Source organism: Sardina pilchardus, chromosome 1 (genome assembly GCF_963854185.1).
Source record: "Sardina pilchardus chromosome 1, fSarPil1.1, whole genome shotgun sequence".
Classification (NCBI taxonomy): domain Eukaryota; kingdom Metazoa; phylum Chordata; class Actinopteri; order Clupeiformes; family Clupeidae; genus Sardina; species Sardina pilchardus.
In genome coordinates this window covers 40089216-40110960 of record NC_084994.1, presented here as the reverse complement: position 1 = coordinate 40110960, position 21745 = coordinate 40089216, and the positions used below count along the sequence as shown (strand labels likewise).

Below are 21745 nucleotides of genomic sequence, written 5' to 3'. Positions count from 1 at the left end.
TTCAATGGCATCCCATTCTAAATCCAGGTATTACTGTAATGTGGATATGCAGCTGAGTGAAATGTTAGTGTATTATCATGTGCAAGACTTCTATCTCACTGAAAGGAAACGTTCATACAATTACAATCATTTTTCATTACCCATTCCAAACATCGAAATAATTTTGAACAAGGAAATAACTATGCTGTTCTGATTTTAAGAAGAAGTGGAAAAACAAGTTTGTGGTTTTACTCAAAGAGTTGTGCACTTCTTTTGCATGTGAAACTTCAACTTCAATGTGTGGGACCCTAAAATTGCTAAGCACTGTTCACTTTATAAGGAGGCCTAACACGATTTTGGAAGATTTTTTTCTTATAGACTTTCTTAGCTCAATCTTGATCTAACGTGAGTAAATGCCTTTTCTTTTTATCCCTCACTTTGACTTTGGCTTTTTGGGTTACATAAGTTTATATGCCTATGCCATGCCAATGATTTCTTAGAATCAAGACCAACCAGTTTGCATCAGATATGTCTCCTCCCAAATCTCACGCCAGTATTTATGATGGACAAGTTGCAATTTCTGCTATTGCATGTCAGACAAGAGTTTACACAGCCACGTTCTTTTGACTCCTTTGTCAATAACATAACATTTTGATTTGAAGAAGGTAAGTTTCAGTGACAGAAAAGTAAATGCCTGATATATTTGTGAACTGTCTCATATAGTTTTATAGTGTTGTTGAAATAACGACATTCTTATTTATCAAATATGCAGAGTATGCTTTGATGCAATAGTGTATGGCAGTCATTGACCAATGATACTGATCCTGTGATTTTCTCATTAGCTGGTCTGCAGACATGGCTGTGGTGATCAGGTATGTTACAACCAGCAGACATGTATATTTTTTATGATGCTTTACAGTGTGCAAAGCCTTAGACAGATAGAGAACAGTACAATGCCTTTATAATATCATTATTATTATCACATTAGTATAGTAGGAGGAGAAGGAGGAGGAGGAGGAGGAGGAGAAATAAATATAGTAAATCACAATGGTGGCAACCAGAGGATGAGTTAAGGTAATGCATTGATTTTATAAGATTAAAACTCTTCTGACCTCCAAAACCTTTCTCTTAGAGATGACCTCAGCACGCCTGAGATGCATTTCATTAAGGAAAGACAAAGCGTAATACAGGATGCTCTGCGCAGACATAACATTTTAGGTCCTGAGGTAAGCTAACCTGCACTTTTGCATTCATTAGTGTTCAGATTAGTCAGCAGGGTCTTTAAAGAAATGACACACCAACGTTTTGGGAATTTTGTCTATTTGACATCACCCTCTAGCGTTAATATGATACATAGCCTACCACTCTTGTTTGTGCGTGCAGTAACTCAGTCTGACACAGCCACCTTTAGCCTATAGCTTAGCATAGCTTACTGGGGTGGGAACCACATAGCCCCCCAAAATCCCAATACCAATGTAAAATCAGAAAAAGTAATTTTCAAAGCATATTCATACTTGGAACTATATTCACATTCAGGCAAAGTACTGTTACTTGGATGGGCGTAGTGATCTGTGCATAGCACCTGAAAAGCCCCAGTGTTATTTTTGCAAATTCAATGGCTGTACTTCGTCTGAATGAGAATATAGTTCCAATTCTTAGAAAATCATTGTATTATTTTACACTGGTATTTGTACAGATTGTAATTATACTTGTCCAAACATGTAAATTGGGAAATGTTGGAGTTCTTTGTGTCAGTTATTGGAGCTATAGCGATTTCCCAAAATGTAGCATTTATGTCCAAAATATATAATTTTTGAGACCAATCATAACAATGTCATAACAAAAGAATCACAACAAAATATATTAAAATGTAAGTCTGCTCCAATGCTGTGTGTTCCTTCTCAGAAAGATGTTCCTCGCGTGGTTGTGTTGGGTTCTGGGGGTGGGCAAAGGGCCCACATCGGCTTCCTTGGTGTTCTGCAGCAGCTGGGAAAAGAAGATCTCCTAGACTGCATGCTGTATGTAGCCGGGGTCTCTGGATCCACATGGTCAGTGTCTGTTATGGTATTTGACAAATGCTTTTGACAAAAACATTACATGACAAAACTGTGTTTGTACGATATGATAGCAAAATAAGCATGACGACATCAAACTATCAGATTAGATACACAGCCAAATATCTTCTCTGTTACTCTCACATACACATTCAGAAGTTTCCTTTCATGACAATATCTCCTCATGGCCTTAAAATGGCATAAAGGTGACTTTACCCCGGGGCTATTCAGATGCGGCCCGTCCTGCAGCTCTAGCTGGAAACCTGCACATTTATCTCTCCGGCTTCCATTACAAATTTGCGGGCACCAATCACAGACTGGCTTATCCGCCTGGTGCACCAGGATCGTTGTTCTGATTGGTTGAAGGACTATTTAAGAGTACAGAGTCATTTGAACTATTGGTGCATTCATGAGCAAATGGGAAGTGAGAGAATTCCAAGGGTTTAGAGAGGTGGTATGTCACACCTGAACTGTTTATTGTGCAATGAATGTTTTTTTTCGTAATGATGGAATATACTGTAAAGTGCCGCTCCAAGTCAAAGGTGTAAAGTGGCCTAGCCCTCAGTCACTTTTGTACGGAACAAGAGAGAGTGATGATAACATGCCTTAGCCTGGTCACCCAATGCAAGACACATTTTATCCAGGCTATTTTTCAAATAATGTGTATGATGTGTGATTATCAGATCAAGTTATCAACTGATTGAGGCATCACAATACTGCTATTGTTTGTCAGTACAAGGCACGCCTCCAGGAATGAATGCTATGGTATGCACACCCATCTAGAGAACAACCGCCCTCCCACACACACACACACACACACGCACGCACACGGCACACGCGCACACACACACACACAAACACACACACACACACACACACACACACATACCTGTGTGCGTGCTAGCGTGCAATGCGACATTTCCTGGTCTTGTTCGTGCTTTGGTCACCTAAAAGAAATATATAGCTCATATTACATTTAGATGTATTTATTTATGATGGTCTGGCCCACTTGTAATGAAGTTTGATAGCCCTTCTTTACACCCTCTGCTCACTTACTACTGGCTACTATCGCTAACTCATTAGCTAGCTTGTCTGCATCTTCATGAAGAATTGTCTCAACCTGAAGTGCTCAGGATTGTTTCAGTATAAGTCATGAGGGACAGCAGTTTAGTTTAAGGCAGATCTAGGCCTACATGGCTTTTGTTTTAGGCAGCATGAAGCTGTGATTGGTCGACCATGGATCCAAAGCACAAGGGTAGGGTGACGTCCCGCGGATTCAAGGGACAGTCCCCGTTTTTGGTTGCCTGTCCCCTGGAAAATACAGAAAAACTACCTACTGTATGTCCCCGTTTTTGAAGATAAAACTTGTATGTATTTCAATCAGATTGATAGTCAAACTGAAAATGTCCCCCTTTTTCCAAATTTTTTGGGACCATTTCCCCGGTTTTGGTCTTGGACATCTGGTCACCTTACATTTAATTAGGGTCATTTGATTCTTGCAGCACTGTGCAGATTTGTCTGAACATGATGCATGCTGAACACTGGACAGTGTAAACATGTAGCCTATTGTGTTAAGCATGCAGGCATCATGTTCAGCCAGATCTTCGCAGCGATGCATTAAAGAGACCCTATGCAACTTTTTCATAGTCATAAAATCGCTCAGAAATCGTTGTTTTGCTTGACTGACCAGTTTCATGGAAAACAGTCATATTTCCTCCCGCCCCCAGTGTCCCTATCTGCTATTGCAACCTTGCAGTTTCTGCAGCAGACGATCGCTCCTTGTTTACATCTGGAAGTCTGAGACGCGTAAGGAACAAGAAGAACCACACTTGCAATTTATATAGCCTATATGTATAAATATACACGCTAAAGCTGTCGGGGAAGATCTGCAGAGAAATATGCATGCATAAAACGAGCGAAAACGAAAAACGAAACTGAAACCAGAGATGAAATCGCCAGTCCTGATCTCTTGTGGTTCAATATTAGCAGCTAGTGCCAATGAAGATTAATCAGCAGACCAAAGACCAAATGCATGACCACCGTCTACAATAGCATTGCAATAGAGCGCCTTGTGCTGACTTTGACCTGAAATTGCAACTCTGTCCTCTATGTGAATATGTGTTGGTTACAGGTGCATGTCCTCACTGTATCAAGACCCGCAGTGGACACAGCATGCAGAGGAGGCTACAAATAAAGCACTGTTGAGCATGTCTGAGGGGGTGGGTGTCACCTTCCATGATGGCGTCCAGTGGATGAGGCAGAGATACGCAGAGGGAGATTTTTCCCTCTCTGATGTGTGGGGGGTGCTGACTTGCAGAATAAAGGGTGTATCTGTAAGTAGACATACTACCGTATGAAGTAGTTGTTGTTGTCTTTTAAAATGATCCTACATTCAGTCAAAAATGAGCCTGGGCTGTGTAGGCCTATAGAGTGGGCGTTTTTTTTTTTTTTTTGTATTCAGGGGACAGGCAGTGGATTGTGAGGAGATGTTTGCTGTACGTGACCTTTAATGCTTGCATGAAAGAATACATTTAAAGGAACGCTCCACCGTTTTTTCATATTAAAGTATGTTATTCCCTTAACTAATAACTAAGACTAGTTGACACATACTGTACCTCTCACCTTTCAATGCGTGCACTCAATGGCTATAGCTATGTGCTATCAAAGTAGCGCCACGTGCCAGCTCCATTGAGTGCACGCATTGATACATGAGAGCTATGTGTCATCTCGCTTTAGTTAAAGGAGAATTCCGGTGTGAAATTGAGCTTAACTGTACCGAAACATGTTAAGGTGTACTCACACGTGTTTTAGACGCACTTTCACTCACCCCCAGCATTCCGAACTCCTCCGTTTTCAGCCTAGCTTACAGTAGGCTTGAAGCTATTAGATTGGGCATTACGTAGCCTATGCAGCTAAATCGCTATTTTTAAACCATTAAAAAGGTTCCAAGTAACTCCACACTGCATTGGTTGACTTCTGAGGGTCCTGACATTTAAAACGAGATACTTAGAGCTTTGGAAGTGCACAGGAAGTTTATTAAAAAAAGACTGTTTATTCAAGCAGTACCTTCATAGAATCTCTCCGCTGGGCGCCATCTTGTGGTGAAGTCGCGATAAGTCGACTGACGAGCACAAACGAACAGGAAAGACAGGGGGACATATTGCAAACATTTTGAGCTTTGTTACTCATCATGCTCATGTAGACAGTATAACTATATATTTCCTATGGAATTACTTTAGCAATATGTTCCCCTGTCCTTCCTGTTCGTTCGTGCTCGTCAGTCGGCTTATCGCGACTTGATTCCAAGATGGCGCCCAGCGGAGAGATTCTATGAAGGCACTGCTTGTAAACAGTCTTTTTTTAATAAACTTCCTGTGCATTTCCAAAGTTCTCAGTATCTCGTTTTAAATGTCAGGACCCTCAGAAGTCTACCAATGCAGTGTGGAGTTACTTGGGACCTTTTTAATGGTTTAAAAATAGCGATTTAGCTGCATAGGCTACGTAATGCCCAATCTAATAGCTTCAAGCCTACTGTAAGCTAGGCTGAAAACGGAGGAGTTCAGAATGCTGGGGGTGAGTGAAAGTGCGTCTAAAACACGTGTGAGTACACCTTAACATGTTTCGGTACAGTTAAGCTCAATTTCACACCGGAATTCTCCTTTAAGGGAATAACTTAGTTTACGTAATATGAAAAAACGGTGGAGTGTTCCTTTATCCAATGCGCTGAAAAAGTGCTTGAAACGCATGAATATGAATGAATATGTCACCTGGAAATGGAACACTGAAATTGTGATATCTTAAATATGCCAATACCGTAATTTCCCAACTATTAGCCGCGGCTTATACTGTACATTGGTTTTGGAAAATGTCTTCAGGTATAAGGTTAATACAGGGAGGCAGTTAATATGGTGTTGTTTCTTTCAACTTAAAACACTGTCCTGTGGCTTATACACAATGCAGCTTAAATGTGGGAAATTACTGTATAAAATGTAAATAGCAAATTGTATCAATTTCCCCGTTAGCTGGAGACCAGGCCTTTGATGGATGAGAAAGATGAAAATGGGACCAATCCATACCCACTCTACAGTGCCATGGAGAAGCATTGCTTTAAGGAAAAACTGCGAAAAGGTGCAATATTTTAAAACACGCTGAATTTATGACAGAAAATGATGGGATTGTGTTCGAACCCCCATGTAGAAGAAATAAGGTCATCGATACATTTTTATCAGTGCTCGATATAATAAAATCAGCAAATTGTACGTCATCAATATGAAACAAATTACACCCAGCTATTCACGTGGCAGGTTTCTACTCCTGTCTGGACAGTTTACTAAACTTCAAAACTCTTCTTCTCGAACAGAAATATGGTTTGAGTTCAGCCCCCACGAGGTTGGCTTCCTAGAGCCTGGAACTTACGTGGACACATCACAGCTGAAGAAGGACTTTGAGAGAGGGATAGTGAAACCTGTTCAGCCTGTGCAGAGGAAGCCAATAGACATGGTTCAACTGCAAGGTTATCATTTGCTTGCTATATAACACCCCAATGCAATAATAGCTAGACACAATGAAAGCTATGGTCTGATCCAGCACTACCAGTTGTACCATACACTCCAGAACGAGGAAGAACACTGCTGGAATTTACCATGTCTTAGCCAGTGGTATCACTGGTATGTCAGTGTTGTTAACCTTATCAGCGTGTGTATTCTGCACCTTATGTCACACTAGCTGAAAGAACACATTTAAAGGAACACTTCACCGTTTTTTCTTATTAAACTGTTATTCCCTTAACTAAGACGAGTTGATACATACCTCTCACGTTTCAATGCGTGCACTCACTGGCTCTGGTGCGCGGCGCTACTTAGCTAGCCCAGTTCATTCATTAGGATCCAAACAGAGATGAAGTTAGAAGCGACCAAACACTATCATGTTTTCCCTATTAAAATACAGTTACATGAGTAATCACACGTCCAAGTATGGTGAGACAAAATAAAACGTGGTGCATTTCTAAGCAGGTAAGAGGGATAACTATATTGTGTGGCGGAATAACAATTGGGAGCATTTAGACACGGCGCAATAATATCTTAACACTCCAAAGTGAAACTGAAAGTGCAAGAGTGAGGATATTACTGTGCCACACAATATAGGTATCCCTCTTACCTAGAAATGCACCACATTTTATTTTGTCTCACCATACTTGGTCATGTGACTACTCGTGTAATTGTATTTTAATAGGGAAAACGTGGAGCTGTTTGGTCGCTTCTAACTTCATCTCTGTTTGGATCCTAATGAATGAACTGGGATAGCTAAGTGCTATCAAAGAGCCAGTGAGTGTACACATTGAAACGTGAGAGGTATCAACTCGTCTCAGTTAAGGGGTAACGTAGTTTAATATGAAAAAACGGTGAAGTGTTCCATACAGCTAAATATATGGAAATAGATATCTTAATATCGGAGGGCATTAATCTAACCCTGATCTTTGCAGGAATTTGTGGATGTGCTATGGGAGATTTGGTCGAAATCCGAAAGTATATGAAAAACGCTCTCTGGCATTGGATCCATTCAATTAGCCCTGGTATGTTGCATTACCGGTTTTGTTCAGCACATTTTATATGTATATATATATATATATAATTTTGTTTCACAATGACAGAAAATGAGCTAGATAAATGGCTTTGATGTGTGTTTATGTGTGTTTACAGTATGTATATGTATGTATGTATGTATGTATGTATGTATGTATGTATGTATATGTATATACATATATATATATATATATATATATATATATATATATATACACATGTAGTATAGTTAAGGACACGCCTACTACGGAAGCAGGAGAGTAGAGATGTGATAGAACATGAGTATAACACGTGTGACAATACAGTTGACAATAAACGAAATAAAAGAAGACATCAGTTTCTTTATTGGACAACACAACATTTATGGCGACGAGGATTGAAAGGATTCAGGAGTCATCCAAATGGTCAGAAGAACGACACGGATTTTAACGTTCAAAACAGACTTTGGACTTCTAGAAGTGGAACTCGTTAGCTATCTTAGCTAGGCTAGTGCAACGAGATGAGTACGGATGGTCAGACCGCCGGTCGTGGAGCTGTGCAAGCACCACAAGTTGTTGGATATACAATGGCACAAATATCACCACCTAACCCTCTGAACATGGGAGCTGTAGATTTGTATACGGAATATACTCTTTGGATGGACTCCTACAACATTTTTGAGATAGCCAGTGGATCCATACATCATGCGGATGAGGTGAGGAGAGCTACTTTGTTACACTGTATAGGCATGCCAGTGCAACGAATTTTTGCAAATCTGCCAGGTGTGAAAGGAACATATGCACAAGCAGTGCGCGCTCTAGATACCTACTTCACCCCTCGGAGGAATGTAGTTTTGGAAAGGCATAAATTCAGACAAAGAACACAAAGTCAGGAAGAGACCATTGATGCGTATGTGAATGCACTGAGAGAACTGGCTAGATCGTGTGACTTCGCGGCACTTGAGCCTGATATGATACGTGACCAAATCGTTGAGAAATGTGTCAATAAAAGACTGCGTGATAAATTGCTACAGTAAGAAGGGCTCACTTTGGATATAACGCTAACGGTAGCGAGAGTTTTTGAAGCTGCACAGGCCGAAGCTAAGGCACTGTCCAGTCTGTCCGAAAGCAAACAGAGTGATAGTCACGTGAACTTCAATAGGAGCAGCCGCGCACCGCGCTATGCCTACGAAAAGAAGGGGAGAGGACGTGGAACAGACGCAGACAATGATGAAAGCGGTCCTACATGTCATAGATGCGGACTGTCTTCCCATAAAGCAGATGAATGTGGAGCTAGAACAGCTAAATGCCTGTACTGCAAGAAGATTGGTCATTATGCCAGAGTTTGTAGAAAGAAGAACAGCTCAACAGGAGAAAAAGAAAGCAGTAAAAGCAAAACTGACACACAGCAAGGGAAATCAGAAAAACCTGTTAGAGTAGTGAATGAGCAGACATCAGATGACTCAGATGAATTTGTTTATTCAATAAATCCTGAAGGCAAAGAGACAATCCAGATTAATGATCAAAAAGTGAAAATGATAATTGACACAGGAAGTAGCAGAAACTTCATAGGAGATGGTCTTTACAATAGACTGTTCAAAAGGAACACAAAGCTGAAACCAACAACGAAGAAGTTTTATGCATATGGACAGAAAACACCTTTACCATGCATTGGTTTCTTTGAAGCAGGTCTTCGCTGGAAGGACAGTAAAATAAAGGATGAAGTCTATGTGATCAGAGGCAATGTAGAAGCATTGTTAGGAAGGATGTCTAGCTTCTCACTGAAAATATTGAACAGGAAAGAAACAGTCAAAGCAATAGAACATTCAGCAGAGAGATTTCAGAATCTGCTCAAAGAATATGAAGGACTTTTTAAAGGACTAGGAAAAGTGAATGGCTACACACACAAAGTAACTGTGGATACATCAGTACCACCCGTAGCACAGAAACTGAGACAAATTCCATATCACATGAAAGAAGCTGTGAATCAGGAATTAGACAAAATGCTTGAGCAGGATATCATAGAAGAAGTTAATGAAGGATCTGAATGGGTGTCAAATTTACTGCTCACACCAAAGAAAGACACAGCAGAGATGAGGCTATGCGTAGACCTCAGAGAGGCAAACAAGGCTGTCATTCGAGAAAGGCATCCCAACTGTTGACAGTATTTTGCAAGCAGTAGAAGGATCTAAAGTATACGCAAAACTTGATGCTAGGAAAGGTTTTTGGCAAATTGAGTTAGACCCAGAATCAAGAAAGCTGACAACATTCATTACACACAGAGGCTGTTACAGATACAAAAAGGTACCATTCGGATTGTCATCAGCACCTGAAGCCTATCAGAAGGCTATGGACTCTTTGATAAGTGGAATGCCTGGAATTGTATGCTACATGGATGATATGGTTCTGTATGCAGATGATGAAAATCAGCTGGAAGAGAGACTGAGAAAAGTATTTCAAAGATTCCAAGAGAGAGGATTGACACTTAACAAGGACAAATGTGTGCTGGGATTGAAACAGATTGAAATACTAGGACATGTCATTTCAGGAGAAGGAATAAAACCGGATCCAAAGAAAGTAGAGGCCATAAGCAAAGCACCCAGACCTGAGAATGTTGCACAACTCCGTTCATTCTTAGGCACATGTGGATTTTTGATGAAGTTCATTCCAAACTATGCCAACCTATCAGAGCCACTTAGGAGACTGACAAGAAAAGGTCAAGAATGGCAATGGACAAAAGAGACTGAAAAGTCATTTTCTGACATGAAAAGGGCAATGGTAAGGCAACCATGCTTAGCCTACTTCAAGCTAGATGCACCAACTACTGTGATCTCTGATGCTAGTCCAATAGGATTAGGAGCTGTACTGCTTCAGAAACAGTCAAATGGTCAAAACAAACCGGTTGCTTATGCTAGCCGCTCACTGACCGCCACAGAGAGACGCTATTCGCAAATAGAACGGGAGGCTCTAGGATGCGTCTGGGCTGTAGAACACTTTCGAACATACTTATGGGGAAGCAAGTTTACTTTACAGACAGATCACAAACCTTTGATTTATATGTTTAATCCAGAAAAAGCAACAATGTTACCACCACGAATTCAGAGACTTGGGATGAGACTGCACCCTTTTGAATACACAATTGAACATATAGCAGGAAAGTGTAATGTAGCGGATTCTCTCTCAAGACTGCCTTTGTCTGTAACAGAAGACAATGAATATGTTGACACATATATGGACAGAGTACTTTCCGTCATCACAAGTGAAGTACCAGCCATGACACTCGATGACATCAGAAAAGACACACAAGAGGATGACCTACTACAACGACTCATTTCAATCATAGAAACGGGACAGTGGCCGACACAGGTGACTGAGGAAATGCAACCTTATAGAAGATGCTCAGACGAGTTATCAACACACAACGGATTGATCCTGAGGGCGCACAGGATTGTGCTGCCGAAAGGTAAAACAAAACAAGCAATGAACATAGCACATGAAACACATCAAGGTGTAGTGAGAACAAAACAATTTTTGAGACACAAATTCTATTGGCCAAATATGGACATTGATATAGAGAGGATGATCAGGAATTGCAATGCTTGCGTTCTGAATCAACCACTACATGAAGATCAGCCACTCCAACCGCTTGAGTTACCTCCAAAGCCTTGGACAAAGTTAGGTATAGATCTCGTTGGTCCGATAGGCACCCAGTACATACTGACTGTCATTGATTACTATACGTCTTATCCTGAAGCGGTAGTTTTGTCAGACATATCATCACAAACTGTCATCGGTGAACTGATGAAAATCTTTGCACGCTTTGGATACCCTCTAGAGGTCGTGACTGATAATGGCAGACAATTTGTGGCAAATCTTTTTGAAGTTTTTCTTAAAGCTTGTGGAATCAAACACATCAAGGCGTCTCCCTACTACCCTAAGAGTAATGGCAAAATAGAACGTTTCCATCGGTACCTGAAAAAGGCCTTCAGGGCAGCCAAATGTGAGGGAAAGAACTGGAAAGAGGAACTGCCAAAGATTCTCATGGCTTATCGCGCAACTACCCACAGAGCATCAGGTGAAACTCCAGCCTACCTTATCTTTGGAAGGGATATGCGCACAAAACTACCAACCTTGGAGAAGGAAGAAAATGAGGAATGCGTTATCAGAAAGCATCATGATGAATACAAAAGCAAAATGAAAGAATATGCAGATAAGAAACATGGAGCAAAAGAACATAATTTCAAAATAGGAGACATTGTACACATTGCAAGCTTGGAGAACAGCAAACTAGATGCAAAATACAAAGATGCTCGCTATGTCATACTAAGAAATACTTCTGACACTTCTTTTGAACTGGTCAATACTGAAAATGGAACTCTCGTGATAAGGAATGTCAAGCACCTCCGACATGCACCCTTGCCACTGGAGTATAACATCCCTGAACCAGTGATACCAAACCTGGGCATGAGAGAGCCTGAGGATACATCAGAAACACAGCACCTGCCTGCGGTAGAGATTCCTGAAGACACTGTGATTGTACCACCAGAACCTCAACCACCAGATCAACCAACCACCAGATCAGGAAGGGTTGTGAAGAAACCAGCCCGCTTCAGAATGTGAAAATTGTCTTTGATAATACAGAAGAGATGTATTTCTGTTTATGTTTATGATATAGAATACTTATGTTAAAGTAAAAGAAATGGAAGATTTGATTTGAAACATTAAGAATGTGAGATTTTACTTTAAGACAACAGGTTAAAAGGTTGATACTACAATGTTAGAGTTACATGTATTTTGTAGTGTTAGAAAAAAAAAAAACTACAAAGGGAGGAAAATGTAGTATAGTTAAGGACACGCCTACTACGGAAGCAGGAGAGTAGAGATGTGATAGAACATGAGTATAACACGTGTGACAATACAGTTGACAATAAACGAAATAAAAGAAGACATCAGTTTCTTTATTGGACAACACAACAACACACATTAAAGCCATTTATACTGTATGAACCTTTTTTTGACAAGTAACACAGAAGTTGAAACGCAACACTCTTTTTCCAAAATAGTATCCGATAAAATTGACACTTCACAGTCTCTTCAAAGTGTTAAAACTTGTAATCCGTTCAACAGTAAACCACAGGAAAACAAGGAGGAAATCGATACACCTTTGCTTTAACATGGATAGGTGATGGATACAGTACATGTTAAATGCTTGGTTTGTGTCTGTGTGTGCCTATGTATGGGTGTGTTCTTACCAATTTTCACAGAATTACATTAATTTAGATTGTGTATCTTTTATTTTGCAGTGAAAGAAACTGGTGTAAATCCAGGTAAATGCCTTTCAAGTGCTATAGGGGTTTACTTCACTTTCACTTTCTTTTTTGTATGCTGGATCATATTTTTATCATTATTATTTGTGAATACTAGTCTGTTGGTCACCAGAAATCTGAATAAAGCATTCACACTTTTTTTTTTATTTATTTATTTTTTTATGTTTTGCTTTTGCTTACAGGAAAGATTGCATTCATACTGGCTGACTTGATGGAGAACTATGCGGACATAAAGCACAGCCTCTATGAGCTGGAAAGACTTAAAGGTACTGTAGCTCCACTCCACTCTAGGCGGCTGTAGCTCCATCTAGAGTCACAACATATTTATATTCTACTCTGCTGTTGTAAATAGCACACTTCTCATGACTTATCCCCCCTGTTCACAATAAAAAAGGCTTTCATTGTGGATTTGAAGGATTAGCAACAGGCTTCTCCAAAGACCTACAGTATACTGTATGACAAGGTAATGATTCAGGATTCTCGCAAAATTTGTCGGGCCACCGCTCTTGGAAATTACATGGCTGGTTTTCTCGGAAGCGAGTCGCTACAACTATGCTGTGTAGCTATGCTAAGTGAACGATTCACCTATACAAGTTTGTTTACCATCAAATTGGCTTCATAAAGGTGAAAATCTTGCATAGTGTACCTTTAAGTATCTCCTCGGGGGTATAGTATTTTACGTATCTACCAACCAACCATTTACACATCTGAAAAGTAGAAATTATTTTTTTTGCTGCCATCTAGAAAGCATTGGCGACTTCAGCCTGTCCCTCAAAGGTCTAGAGCAAGAGACCTGGAGAAACATGACTGACCGAGAGAGGAAGGAACTTGTGGAAACCATCTCTGATGAACTGATAGCTTCAATAGACAAATGGGGCCACAACCATTCTCAAGTTAATGGCCTAGCTGGTGATGGCTGGCTGGGTGATGGTAAGCTGATGCAAGAAAGTATGCCTATAGGCACACTTAAAAAAAAATGAAACCTATAGCTGTTAAAAAACCTATATGTCAACATTAAAGAACTTCTAACTCTTACCTAACTTTCAGACACATAATTAACTGATATTTATACTCTCTGGCTTTCCCGTATGTCATGTTCCACTCTTGGTGCAGGTGTGTGACCTATGCAGTATGCAGTATCATCAAAGATCCGCTTTAACCCTCTCTGGTATCATCACAAAAAAAACCCATCTAAAATTGAAGAGTACCGTTTTTAAACACTTACACAAATGTAATTGATTTTCAGTGTGGTGGGTCATGCGGCATGTGATGCCATTGTTCATTGACTGGAACTTCGGAACTGTGGCTAATTTCCTCTACAACTTTCAAGGTGACACTGCTTTACTTGAAGGCTTGACAAGTGCAAAGAAATGACCTTTGTCTTCGTTAAATGAATGTTCTGTCCTCTGTGGGGGAATGTTGCTACAGATGATGACGTACCTAAGGACATGACTCAAGAGGAACAGATGCATCTGATAGATGCAGGCCTCTATCTAAACTCTCCATATCCGTCAGCCCTGAGAGCAGCCAGAAACACAGATCTCATCATATCCTTTGACTTCAGTGAGGGTAAACCCTTTCAGGTGAAAGCACCCAGTCATGTTATGTCATCTTATTAACAATTTGGGCAAATATGTGTGTGTGTATGTGTCTGTGTGTGTGTGCATACACACACCACTGCTTGGTTAAATTTGCTATTGTGATTCGGTGTTTAAAACGTAAATTATTTCCACTCAGACACTGAGGGTGGCCAGTCATTATGCAAAGATCAACCACCATCCGTTCCCCACGGTGCACTTTACACAATTGGACCCTAAACACCCAAAGTCCTTCTATGTTTTTGAAGAAAGAGGCAAACCAACTGTAATCCACATTCCCCTCTTTAACATGGACAACTGCAAAAGTGAGTAATGTGTTTGTCAAGTTGTGCCTAGTGTTCTGTGCAAACTTCCTCAACTTGAAAATGGAAAGACATCTATGGAGATTCTTAGTGCTGGATTCCACTCAATGACTCCACAATACAACGGTGCTTTGGTTTCCTCCTTATTATTTTTCTCTTTATTTTCTTTCAATTCAGAGGCAGACATATGTAGTAGTCACTTTAGCAGCCATTCAATTGTTTTAGTCATTTCATCAGGTAAAAAACCTTTAAAGAGACAAACAAAAATAGAGACAAAAAAAAACACATAAGATAAGAATACACATCCAACAATAGATATTTAAATAGCCAAGCCAGTTCTAAAGTGCAAATAACTCTCCAATAGAAAAATCACAATAGATAAAATGTAACTATAAATAGCTCATTAACGACATAGAAACTCAATACACAACATCACCGTCAATATAAAAAAGATTAGCAGCAATACACAAGCCCACCACCATTAGACTTCCAGATTTAAACTAACGAAGTGCAAACCGTAGGTTAAATTCCACAGGCCCATTTGCACCTAGTTACACAAACAACTACGCAACTTGTCAAACATCATTGAAATCGCTAAGCATAGAATCAGAATCCTTAATTAACTTAAAGCATGGGCAACAGATGAGACCACGGACGCCAGTATCACAATAGCTAAAGGAATGCGTTTGGTACAAACATATCTTCCTGAAGGTGGTATAAATGTCTTACCGGCCGTCTCTCCAAAGCTTAGATATCCTCAATTGCACAGAACTTCTTGTATGCAGGTTGTTATCCAGCATTCGTTTCAGCGTTTCTTCCAGCGTTTGCTTCAGTGTTTGCAATAGCGTGCTGTTGTTCACCCTACTCACTCCCGGTTAGTGCTTAATTAGCCACCTGCGTCCCGGACACGTCGCTCTCGTGACGTTGCAGCCTGAGCGCTACGTAAACGTATTTGATTGAATACATTAGCAGATTCCCTTCTGCTAACCCGACTGAAAGTGAGAGTCACCACGATTTTTCCCCCCATCTTTCTTTTCTTTTCTTTTACTCATGCAGCTTTGTCCCCATCAATCCCAGTTCAATGCAGTTTGACTTTACACCTCCCACTCGAGCTTTCCGGACTTCATACTGGGAAGGTCGCCACTCATGTCAAACTGAAATCCTGAGTCGTCTTTAGGCCATCTGACTCCAGTGGGCCATTTGCTCTTCAACCGGCAACAGGACGAGGCGCCGGACATCCTGGTGGAGTGCTGTGCTTGAGTCCTCTCCTTTGCCTCATCAAGGCAGGGTCTCTGTCTCTCCTCCCACTTTGGTCTCCTTACGGCTTGATTTGGTCCAAGGAACCTTTTTGCCCGGCTGAGTGGTCTCCTCCTTGCCAGGGGATTTGTGGTCTGAGGCCAAATCTGCTCTTGAAGGAGGCTCTGCCCAAGCCGCATCTTTCGTTTCCCTTTAGGAAAATGAACTGACGTGGTGACGCGCAGCTTGTTATCTCCAACAATGTAGCCAAGGCCTTGATTTGGGAGGACCATAGCTCCAACTCTGGCTTTCGCCTTTCCATCTGGAACTTCACAGGACTCCTGCCTCCCACTTTGCGGCTCCGCGTACTTTACTGCAGCTGTTCTCATAGACCTAGCAAAATGGGTTTTGGATGTGTGGGCGGATACGGCAATGCTCTCAAAAAGGTCTGGATGCGTGCCTCCGACGGTCTTCCCCAACGGTCCGTCCCACAGCACAAGATCTCCAATTGCTCTGATGCGCTGAGGTGCCAGCTTACCCTCACGGTGGCTTATCAGTAGGCTGATTTCTTTGGGCCGTTCAAGCTCATCAGCTGGGACGTCTGGGAAGAACCTTTGCAGTTGCCTTGCTGTCACACTTTTGTGGACATCTGCAATGTGATCCATTCCGTAACAGAGGAGCTGGTGAGACTGAAGGGTGCCTTTGGGGGTTTTCACTCTGATTTTTAAGAGGTACCTCTTCGTCTCTACACGGACCTTCATCCCTCCAACACCATGGACGATGAGGGTGATTTCTTCACTCTTCAGGTTCAGCCTGCTCGCAGCCCTGTGTAATATAATTTGTGTCAGATGCCAGGTCGATCAAAGTCCCAATTTTCTGCCCCGCATTTGCGGTCACGTCAAGAAGCATCATGATGACCGGTGACTCTTGTATCCCATTTCCCCTGAGGAGGCTTGATTGCTCCGTTGATGTGCTAAAGGTCTTTGATGCAGTGTTTGAAAAGACATCTCTGCACTGATTTGCAAGTTCGGGGGAGAGTTTGCTTAAGAAGTCCTCCTGGCTAGCAGTGTACTCTTCCTTTCCTTCCCTAGGATCACGTCCACTCCTTTTTTGGCCTGTACCTCTCGTTGTGTAAGTGTTGGGGCACAGGTAATAATGGTGTTCTAAGCCATGTCCATCCTGGCAGTCTGGATGTTTGCAGAGGAAGGTGGACTTGCACAATGCCAGGTCGTCATGGATGTCGAGGCACCGCTCACATGCTCCTAGCTTCTTTACTGCAGCTTCTTTTTCCACTGGTTTCAATGTCCGAAACTGCCTGCAGAAATACAGCTTGGTCCCATGTCTCCAATCGCCACACACTACACATCCTGAATGGGAACCTTCCAACTCGGTGGCCCTTGTATTGGCATATTTAGGCTCAGATCTGGCCTCACTCCTTGGCTCATCCATCAGTTGCTCCAGCTGCTCATAGATCCTTTCTTGCTGCTTCAGAAATGCCAACAGAGTGTCAAATCGGTTGTTATGGGTCACAGCATTTCGACTATCTGCCACATACATGAGCCACTCCTTCTTCAGGGAGTCTGGAAGCTTGCTTTCAATGGACTTTATGACCAGCGGATTTTTTATTGCTCCTGTGTCTCCTAGATCGCTCAAGTCTTGCAGAGCCTTCTCTACCGCTTGGATCAACTCCACAATCTTTCTTGGCTGATGACTCCTTGCAGCTGGCATCCTCTGTAGCTCCTCCACAATTTCGATAGCAATGGCGGTCTGGTTACCATAGCGGTTCTCAAGGACACGGAAAACATCTTCTGCCGTGTTGTAGGCGGTGAGTCGAAGGTCTCTGGTGATCTTTTCTTCCAGGCTGTCCAACAACTGGAATTTTTTCACCTCCTTAGACCCAGTCGGCTCACCTTGCCTCTGCAGTGCTTCCCAATCCTTCCTCCATCTATGGAAATCACGCCTGTTTCCGGAGAACTTAGGTAGGGCTGTCGGCTTTAACTTGATAGTTGCTACAGGGAGATTTGGGGGGGGCTACTGGCGCTGGTCTTCTCTTCTCCTCATCCTTCAGCCTCTCCTGAATGAAATCAGCCTTCCTAAGAATGAGCTTGGGAACCGTTAGTTCAAGTTCCTGGAGACGGTCTTGGAGGTCTTTCTTTTGGCCACTGGGGATCCATTTCTTCCAGCGGTTGTGGGCTTCCTTTGCTGACCTTGCAAGCGTTTGTAGGTGGGTAAGCATGAACTCATACGCCTCTTGCTTGTTACTAAGGTCAACTGCGGTGGTGTTCCTGCAGGCTGATTCTGCCACTTGCAGCGCAGTCAACACTTCAAGGGCTCCATGACTGGACCACAATGTGTCTTGGACAAGGTTTTTGATTGTTTTCAATTTCGTCTCACAGTCACTTGAGGTTTTCGTTAGGTCAGCTTTTTGCTGTTCCGACAGCATGGCCTCCTCTCCAGCTTCCAGTCCAGCCTCAATGTCTGCGAGGAGTTTGGCTTCCAAATTGACTTTACAGTGTTCTTAACTTAAGCATACACTTCAGAGCATATCACAACAATCCAAATCACACACAAAACAACTAATCTAAAGCTACCATTATTTTATTTCTGGTAACAGTTACTACTTATTAGTAATTATTACATACCTATACATGTGTTATAAAACACTTCACACTTAAAACTGAGTAACGGAGAGAGCAAATAAAGAATGATGCCTGCCTGCCAGTTAGTGAAGTTGTATCCAGTTTATTACCTGTCGTTAATAAATACATAATAATATGCCAATTCAGATATTGAAGTTGATCTCCAGCATACCATCTGGTGCTGTGGTGTTTTTTAGGACATCTGTTGGATTTTTAATCTCCTCGGCCTCTTCATCTCTTGTAGATTTGGCTACACATTTTCTCAAACATTTACCGCTTTCCAATTTAAAGGTTCCCAATTTATTCCAAATAGTTTTTTTTCTTTGGCCCAGACCATGTTAATGTTCTTTGCCCAAGGTTTTAAAGACATCCCTGCTGAAAAAAAACAGCAAAAAAACAGCTTATGCTGGTAGCTGGTTTTAGTTGGTTTTAGCTGGGCTTTGCTGGTTTTCTTCCAGCTATTGCTGGTCTTTGCTGGTGTAGCTGGTTAGGCCACCAGCTAGACATGCTGGCGTGACCATCTGAGGAAGCTGGTTGTGCTGGTGTGACCAGCCTGTCGTGTGGGATACAGCTGGTTTAAGATGGTCATGCTGGTGACCAGCCTGTCAAGCTTGACAAAGATGGTCTAGCTGGTTTTCTAGAATGACCAACATAAGCTGGCGTGGCCAGTAAAAACCAGCAATGTTGACCAGCAACACCAACTAAAATGACCAGCTTGAGGTGGTACGACAATCAAAACCAGCTGAATTACCATCGTAAGCTGGGTAAACCAGCTGAAGGTATGTTTTCGCGAGAGTTTTGCTGGTCTTGCTGGTTAACCATCATAGGGTGGTCAAATAAGCTGGTTAACAAGCTGGTCAACCAGCAAACCACCTTTAGCTGGTCAGGCTGTTTTTTTTTTATTGTCTTCCTTAGGAGGGGGGACTCAACAAGACAAAATAGTTAAAGTTATTCAAGTCCCCCAAAGTGAACTGGCTGACTAAAAGTGCTGTGATTAAAATGTGGTCAAGCCTGCTGCCATATCTCAAACATTCCCCATTAAATGAGTCAGGTTTTACCAGTCTACAAGAGCCACCTTACCTTACTGACTTCACACGCTCTTTATCTCAATCTACAGATAGGGCAACAATTCAAATGGAAAAGATGGAATACTCAACCTTCAGCCTGACTGACTCCGACATAAAAATCAATCACCTGGCCAAATTGGCAGCAGAAAATGTGAAGATGAACCGAGACATAATCCTGATTGAGTTGGAAAAAGCTGTGGAGCGGCGCAAGCAACGGAAATAACTCCACGGCCTTTGTTGAAGCAGTTAGTATAAACGTGCACTTACTGTACGTGAAATTGTGTCAGTCTGACCTCTTTATTTACAAGAGGGAAAAAATAATGAGTTACCGTACAATAACAAATATTTACTCATGCCATTCAACTACTGTCCTTTCAAATTATATTCTAGAATAGCAGAACATGAAATGTCTATGAAATGTCTGGCAAAAAAAACAATTCTGTCATGAAATGTATCACTATTTCTATGTTTATTTTTAATATTGTTTGCACTGTCATGCTGATATGAAGGAACAATACATGGAATCAAGGACTGTATTTAAAAACATTGTATGTTACCACTAAGAGTATCCTAAATCACACTAAACATTTTTAGTTAAAAGTTTTTTCTTAAAACCTATAGCTAACACAGCTACTGAGACCAACTATCGCTTAGGGAAAATGACAACTCGAAAGATATAAGCGCTTCATTACTATGGTTTACTTCATTTTGCATACACAAGCTTGTTTGTAGACTGCAGTTACAGGTCTTGACTTCTTCTAAGCTCTCTCAGAGTTGGATGCTACTTTTAGCATTTACATGGTTTGTGAATTACTCTTCCAAAAAAAAAGTTTCTCCCAAATCTGCTAATTAAGAGGTCGATTTAGCATTAAGATGATTTGTCAATTTGGGCCCAGGACTGAAGTTATTGTAGTCTCAGTGAGTGTCTTGTTATGTTTTGATTTTATTTTGATGGTCTTTGCTTCTGTTTGCTTCTGTTTTTTTCTGGGGTTTTTTAATATACTGTATCACCATGAATAGACTACCGTGTTTTTTCTAGTCTCGCAGTGATTGTTTCTGGGAGTTTATAAAAGTGTCGGGTGAATGGGGGTTGAGCTGATTCATCACAGTCTCATTAAGGAAGTAGAGGGTAGAAGAGAAACAAACACTGCACCACTGCTGCCACCAGGGGGCACTTGATACACACATGTCTGTTTGGATGGGGCTTACTTTGGTCCAGAACAATATAGGGTGCCTCTCATTATGCCTCCTCGATCCTCGATGCTCGATCCTCGAGGGGCGTTCCCACTGATCTATAACTAACACTGGATAGACTATCCCATTGTTTCACCCCCATCATTCTTTATGTAGATCAGTGAGGATCGAGGCATCGAGGAGCGAGGGAGGACGTATAAACGCTACATGAAACGCACCCATTGAGTGTTACTCTTGCTCAAAAATAACTGTTGCTAATGCCTGACATTGTCATCTTGGTGCAGAAATGGACTGCAATCCTTATGTGTTTTTAGAAACACATAAAATAGTAATTACAATACCATTTTTTTGCGTGGATATTTTGTTCTGCCCTCAGTAAAAATGTCATGACCATTTTCTTTTATTCAGTGAATGCCACAGTTTTACAGAACTTTATTTGGAATAAAAGTTGGTCATATAAATTCATGTTTAAGAATTGACAGCTACACCAACACATCCCTACTCTCATTGTATATCAGGACTAACCAGCTTAACCAGAAATATCTCCCTTTTGTATAAATAAAGACTTACTAACTTTCATGTGCAAAATCTCAACTCAATAAGACCTCCTCACCTTTGGGTAGAGCACAGTCCAGTCAAACCTCTACCTTTGTCCAGGGCATGCTGAACCAATATGTGCTTGTTTTATCTGGTGCCGGTCATCTCATCATGTCATGTGCAGATGCGGCGCCTGTCAAATGTCCTGCCATCAGATTTGATGATTCTGCCTAGTTACAGTAGGCTATCTGT

General features: G+C 41.4%; 1 protein-coding gene across 1 annotated transcript; it reads left to right on the top strand.

The window, feature by feature from the left end:
• Positions 1-1124: 1124 nt before the first annotated feature.
• Positions 1125-20610, top strand: LOC134078816 (cytosolic phospholipase A2 delta-like). The gene is made up of 13 exons (XM_062534967.1): positions 1125-1205; positions 1885-2027; positions 4165-4366; positions 6056-6161; positions 6394-6546; positions 7516-7605; positions 12897-12920; positions 13103-13217; positions 13669-13850; positions 14167-14250; positions 14349-14503; positions 14658-14823; positions 19813-20610. Exons 1-13 carry the CDS (start codon positions 1134-1136, stop codon positions 19983-19985), a joined length of 1665 nt encoding a protein of 554 aa, XP_062390951.1. The 5' UTR covers positions 1125-1133; the 3' UTR covers positions 19986-20610.
• Positions 20611-21745: the final 1135 nt, after the last annotated feature.